This window comes from Chiloscyllium plagiosum, chromosome 3 (assembly GCF_004010195.1).
Source record: "Chiloscyllium plagiosum isolate BGI_BamShark_2017 chromosome 3, ASM401019v2, whole genome shotgun sequence".
Lineage (NCBI taxonomy): Eukaryota > Metazoa > Chordata > Chondrichthyes > Orectolobiformes > Hemiscylliidae > Chiloscyllium > Chiloscyllium plagiosum.
The window spans coordinates 133373735-133381040 of NC_057712.1; the positions used below are offsets into that span (position 1 = coordinate 133373735).

A 7306-nucleotide genomic window follows, 5' to 3' on the forward strand; every position below is an offset into this window, starting at 1 on the left:
GTCCTAGGGAGTGTTGCTGAACAAAGAGACCTTGGAGTGCAGGTTCATAGCCCCTTGAAAGTGGAATTTCAGGTAGATAGGATAGTGAAGAAGGCGTTTGGTATGCTTTCCTTTATTGGTCAAAGTATTGAGTACAGGAGTTGGGAAGTCATGTTGCAGCTGTACAGGGCATTGGTTAGGCCACTATTGGAATATTGCGTGCAATTCTGGTCTCCATCCTATCAGAAAGATGTTGTGAAACTTGGAAGTGTTCAGAAAATATTTACAAGGATGTTGCCAGGGCTGGAGGATCTGAGCTAGAGGGAGAGGCTGAACAGGCTGGGGCTGTTTTCCCTGGAGAGTCGTAGGCTGAGGGGTGACCTTATAGAGGTTTACAAAATTATGAGGGGTATGGATAGGATAAATAGGCAAAGTCTTTTCCTTGGGGTCAGGGTGTCCAGAACTAGATGGCATAGGTTTAGAGCGAGTGGGGAAAGATATAAAAGAGACCTAAGGGGCAACTTTTTCACGCAGGAGTGGTGGAGGCAAGTAAAATTGCAACATTTAAAAGGCATCTGGATGGGTATATGAATAGGAAAGGTTGGGAGGGATAGGGGCCAGGTGCTGATAGGTGGGACTAGATTGGGTTGGGATGTCTGGTCAGCATGAACAAGTTGGACTGAAGGGTCTGTTTCCATGCTGTACATCTCTATGATGTGGTAACAGCTAAGTTGGAAACCATTAACAGGATTAGACAAAGTCAGCCTTGGTTTATGAAAGGGAAATCATGCTTAAATAATAAACTGGAGTTTGATGATTCATGCCACACTCAGTCAAACTGGGCCTTGATACCAAGAACAGTTATTGTCACCCCACGTTTGAAATTCAGAAGACTGTTTTTGCAACACAGTGGTGAACCCCGCTGTGAATTAAACCAAACACCCAGAAAAGCTCACCTTGCCTCATAATTTGTTAAAATATGAGTGACAGAGAACTCCTCAAATTCCACTATTTCAAGAAAATAATGTCAATTTACTCTTTAATTCTAAAAGTGAACATTAAATAACAATTATTCACACCTCTAAGCCTCCCTTTCTCTTAACTGCTTCTTACCTGCTTCCAAATGTATAACAATACACTGTTCCAACAAAACCCTTATTAAAATTACATCAACTTAATTTTAAAAACCATACAGCGGCTGTTATCTTTGGTCTCTGTCTTCTTCCACCTGAAGATCTCCTTGATTCGTCTTATTTCTTTTTACTGCGAATATGTTTCATATGAAAAGGTACCATTGGTGGAGAGCGATCCAAATTGTTTGGGTCTGTCTCGATGGCAGTTGCCCTGTCTGATTTTCAAAGTGTCTGCCATTTTTATATCTCTAACACTGGATCATCTCATTGGTTCGATGTTGGCAAAATAATAAATTCAAAGTCGATTGGGTTTTAGTATCGTAGCATAATTTAAACTGATTGGTTAAATTCAAATAAAACAGCAACCGATTCAGGTATCCATTTCACAGTCAATGTTACATATTTTCAGTTTTCACATACACTGAGAGTGCTCTCATAAGCTCTCAGTGCAGAACAGCATTCATTCTACGGTACAATCCTTCAACTTCATAACACTGCAAAGAGGTCATGAGCTGAGTAGTCTTGACAAAACCTGAATTGAATGTTCACTGTTAGATCAATAACTGATTCACATTAATTAATTATCTTTCTTTTCAGGGTCATTCTTTAGAAAACAGCTTGTAAAGACTACACTGGAAATGGCATTTGAAGGAAAATTTTGAACTCCTGGCATAAATTGTGTTATAAAACTGGAATATTTTCGCCTTTACACTTATGAAATCAAGTTCGGACTGTATGCATGGCCTGATTCTAAGAAATGATAAGAAATCAAAACATAAATTATCTTTATTGATTTACCTGGCCTGGAGCCTCATAGAGGAAAGGTATAAGCTGGAAATCTGGTTCACTGAAGCTGTAATATGCTAATTTAATCACAGTATGCAATGATGCTTGCTGCACACGCAATAAATCACTTAACCATAGCTCCACGGGGCCTTTTGCAATCACTGGATTATCCAGCTGCATGTCAAACATGAAAAAAACATAAGTGACAAACATGCATCACCATCCATAATAATAGAATATAACATGTGGGATACTTAAACATGTTCAAAAACATTGAAATGAGGAAAATGCATTGTTAATCATGAGCTTTCAAAAAATACTTTTATCTTGTGTGGGGATTTCAAATGGAATACACTTTGTTAATTTGTTCATGGTGCACGGTTGTTCCTGCCTAAGTCAGCACCTGTTGCCTACCTCTAACAGATCAGACCATATTTCTGTAGGTCTGGAGTCACATGTTGGCCAGACCTAGTAAGGATAGCAAATTTCCTTCCCAAAGGACATTGGTGAGCCAAGTGGATTTTTACAAAAATTTGTAGTTCTTTAGCACTGGTTGCAATAATCTCAGTTTTTATTCCAGAATTTACCAAATTTGGATTTGCCTTGTGCCATAGTGGGATTCAAATAAGAGCATAAGAACACAAGGACCAGGAGTAGGAGTAGGCCCTTCGAACTCACTCCACCATTCAGTAAGATCATGGTTGATCTTTTCATGGCTTCAGCTCCATTTACCCACCCTTTTTCCATAATCCTTAATATCTTTACTGTTTAAACAAATTATCAATCTTAGCTTTAAAAACATTTACTGAGGAAGCCTCAACTATTTCACTGGGCAGGGAATTCCATAGATTCAAAATCCTTTGTAAGAAGAAGTTCCTTCTCAATTCATTCCTAAATCTGCTCCCCCACCCCCCCCTTTATTCTGAGACGATGCCCTCTTGTCCTAGTTTCACTAGCCAGTGGAAGCATCTTCTCTACCTCTATGTTATCTCATCCCTTCTTAATTTTATATGCTTCTAGAAGATTACCCCTCATTCTCCTAAATTCCAATGAATATAATGCCAGTCTACTCAGTCTTTCCACATAAGCTAACCCCTTCAACACTGGATTCAACCTACTGAACCTCCTCTACACCATTTCTAGTGTCAACGCATGCTTTCTCAGGTAAGTAGAGTAAAACTGCACATAATACTCCAGCTGCTGCAACTTATCCTCCCTGCTTTCAACTCAATTCCTTTAGCAATGAAGGACAAAATTCCATTTGCCTTCTTAATTACCTATTGCACCTGCAGACCAACCTTTTGTGATTCATGTACAAGGATACCCAGATCCCTCTGCACAGCAGCATGCTTCAAATCCATATCCCTAGAACATCAGCTGAGGTTTCTAGATTAATAGTCAAGTGACATTACTACCATATGAATCCCTCTGCCTCATAATGTTAAAAAAACTTATGTTCTGTTGTTTGAAAACACCTGGACCCTGAACATGTTTTAGTCATAAACGATCACATTCACCAAGTTCAAAATGAAACTTATAATCCATCATGCAGGTTTCATTTTGGAATAATTAAAAAAGGATAAGTTAAAGGTTATAGCAAAGGAATTTAGGGTCAACTTGAAATTCGTCAAAAATCACATTACCATGGGTTACAGTCCAATAGGTTTGTTTTAAACTACAAGTTTTCAGAGACCCTACTCCTTCCTCAGACAGCTAGTGAGAGAGAATACATCGGACACAGAATTTAAGGAAAAGATGACAGAGTCATACAACTTATGCAGATTTTTGAACAAGCCTAGATGGCTATTAAGTCTTACATCAGTTAGAATGGCGGTGTGGAATTGTGGGAAACAGTTAAAATCGCCTAATGGGAAATGATTTGGATATGAACATCGGAGGTATAGTTAGTAAATTTGCAGATGACACCAAAATTGGAGGTGTAGTGGACAGCGAAGAAGGTTACCTCAGATTACAATGGGATCTTGATCAGATGAGCCAATGGTTGAGGAATGGGAGATGGAGTTTAATTCAGATAAGTGTGAGGTGCTGCATTTTGGGAAAGCAAATCTTAGCAGAACTTATACACTTAATGATAAGGTCCTAGGGAGTGTTGCTGAACAAAGAGACCTTGCAGAGCAGGTTCATAGCTCCTTGAAAGTGGAGTTGCAGGTAGATAGGATAGTGAAGAAGGCATTTTGGTATGCTTTTACTTTATTGGTCAGAGTACTGAGTACGGACATTAGGAGGTCATGTTGCGGCTGTACAGGTCATTGGTTAGGCCACTGTGGAATATTGCATGCAATTCTGGTCTCCTTCCTATCAGAAGGATGTTGTGAAACTTGAAAGGGTTCAGAAAAGATTTACAAGGATGTTGCCAGGGTTGGAGGATTTGAGCTATAGGGAGAGACTGAACAGGTTGGGGCTGTTTTCCATGGAGTGTCAAAGGCTGAGGTGTGACCTCATCGAGGTTTATAAAATCATGAGGGGAATGGATAAGATAAATAGATAAAGTCTTTTTCCTGGGCTGGGAGAGTCCAGAACTAGAGGGCATAGGTTTAGGGTGAGAGGGGAAAGATATAAAAGGGACCTAAGGGGCAAATGTTTCACACAGAGGATGGTGTGTGTATGGAATGAGCAGTCAGAGGCAGTGGTGCAGGCTGGTACAATTGCAACATTTAAAAGGTATCTGGATGGGTTTGTGAACAGGAAGGATTTGGAGAGATATGGGCCAAGTGCTGGACTATGGGACTAGATTGGGTTGGGATATCTGGTTGGCATGCACGAGTTGGACCGAAGGGTCTTTTCCGTGCTGTACATCTCTATGACTCTATGGCTGTAAGTGGCCAATCCCTGGGTTATAATACAGTAAGTTAAAGGAGTATGGCAAAAGGTCAGAAACAGTGCTAAACTTAACAAACATGACACAGGCTGAATTTCCTAACCTTGGCAACCCTCGTCAGAATATGATTAAATGGCTCCTCAGATGTTTTGAAATTCAGCTTCTAGCCGAAAAAAAGACATTCATATTCAAAAACAAAGTCATGGAATGACGTGTGTAACTTACTGTTTTGGAAAGTCAATAGGACAACACAGATAAAAATTCAATGTATTGGCCTAATGAATGATGAACGTCTAATGATAATTTCTCTCAACTATTGATATATTTTAAGTATAAAAATCTTGTCTTTCTCCCTGTGAACAGCGAAAATTAGAAGAGAAATTGAGAACAACTTGTATTTCTCCCTCTTTCAAGCTTTAGCTAAAACTACTCCAGTATTATCAATATAGGTTGACTAATGTCAGCTCAAACTGATTTTTTCGAATATTGTTGATTTCTTTTGCTCTCACAGGTCCCAGCTGTTTTAGCTAATTTTAATCCAATTCAACAGAGGTGCAGGTTTCGATTGATTAATGCAAATCCCAGAATGTTTTTCAAGTCACTGTCCCAAGATAACTTCAGGTTTTATCGGAAGAAAGGTGACACCTCAGGTCAGATAATGCATTTAAGGTGTGAGGCCATGTTTCAAGTCTGTTTGTATCTCAACCTGGAGCCAAATGAGTAAATTTTAAATTGTTACATTGACTGACTGTCCACAGATGGTGTGCTTTTTGAACAAAATAGAATGTATCTGCAAATACAAACTGCAAATGCAAATTCAACACATAGGATTATGTGTGTATATGTGAGAGAGAGAATGCATGTGTTTGAGAAGGTGTGTGTCTGCATGTGTGAAGAAGAGAGGGGGAGAGAAAGTGTGTGTACGCTCTTGAGAGGGAGTGTGAGGGAGTATATGTGTGTCAGAGCATGCATGTGAGTGTGCATGAGAATGTGTATGCATTCTATAGACAGTCAGTCAATGTGACATTTTAAAAATTCCTATTTTGGAAATAAAACCAGTCTAGCTCCAGGATGACATTGTCTGACTTGAGGTGTCACCTTTTTGATAAAATATGAAGTTATCTTGGAGCAGTGACTTGAGAGAAATTCTGGCATTTACATGTTAATCAAACAATACCTGCACTTCCATTCTATCTGATTAACAACTTCATAGCTATTTAGGTTTGTTCAATCCATTTGCATGAGTTGCATGACCCTTTAAACTTTTCCTTATAAATTCTGTGTCCAATGTATTCACTCTTACTAACTGCCTGAGAAAGGAGTGATGTCTCCAAAAGCTTGCGGTTTCAAATAAACATGTTGGACTATAATCCGGTGTCATGTGATTTATGACTTTGTCCACCCCAGTCCAACACCAGGACCTTCACTTCAAATTAGAAGGCAGAGCAATGAGAACTTGAAACAGAAAGGGAGAAGTTAGAAAAAGACAATAAGGTCAAGGAACAAAAAAGAGAATTGGAATGATATAAGCTGAACAGCTGTACATTAGAAGAGAATTTTGAGGATGGTTCAAGGTCAACATTGCATGGTTTTGATTTGGTTTTCCATATTTGGTGGCACACAGATTTAATGAAGGAATGGAAAATTCCTTTTATAAATTCGAAAGGATGCTACGAAAAATGAAATTTCCCAAGGAAAATTGCATTTTGTTTCTACAGAGAGTTTTCACAGGAAGTTATGGGGAAGTTCTTGTCTCTTTCAAAGGCAGTGGCATAATGATAATGTCACTAGTCATGTGATCGAGAGTCCCAAACTAATATTCTGAGAATGTGGGTTCAATTCCCAGCGTGGTAGATGATGAAATATGAATTCAATAAAAATCTAGTTAAAAGGTAATTTGGTGGTGACCAAGTAAACTGTGGCAAATTGTCATAAAATGTCTGGTTCACTAATATCCTAATGTGGTGGCTTTACCTACCTGTGACTCCAGATCCACAGCAATGGGGTTGAATCTTAAATACCCGCTGAAAAGGGTTGAGTAAAGGTAATTATGGATCAGAAACAAATGGTGAATTTTAAATTTATTTTAATTCATTCTTGAAATGTGAGAATCTCTGACTGCCCAACATTTATTGATTATCCCTAATTACCCAGAAGGCAGTTAAGAGTTAACCGCATTGCTGTATCTGGATGTAGGTTTGCTCACTGAGCTGGAAGGTTCATTTCCAGACATTTCATCACCCTACTAGGTAACATCTTCAGGGAGCCTCCAGGCAAAGCACTGCTGCTGATTCCTGCTTTCTATTTATATGTTTGGGTTTCTTTGCGCTGGTGATGTCATTTCCTGTGGTGATGTCATTTTATGTTCTTTTTCTCAGTGGGTAGATGGGGTCTAACGCGATGTGTTTGTTGATAGAGTTCCGGTTGGAATGCCATGCTTCTAGGAATTCTCGTGTGTGGCTCTGTTTGGCTTGTCCTACGATGGGGAGAAAGTGAGGTCTGCAGATGCTGGAGATCAGAGATGGAAATGTGTTGCTGGAAAAGCGCAGCAGGTCAGGCAGCATCTAGG

At 39.3% G+C, this 7306-nt stretch overlaps 1 protein-coding gene across 1 annotated transcript in view; it reads right to left on the minus strand.

Moving 5' to 3' along the window:
• LOC122540182 (dynein axonemal heavy chain 8-like) overlaps positions 1-7306 on the minus strand; it is a 1320893-nt gene that overhangs the window by 523478 nt on the left and 790109 nt on the right. The window contains exon 41 of the mRNA XM_043675532.1: positions 1911-2072. Within this exon, the coding sequence (XP_043531467.1) occupies positions 1911-2072 (162 nt within the window). The remainder of the gene's footprint in view (positions 1-1910; positions 2073-7306) is intronic.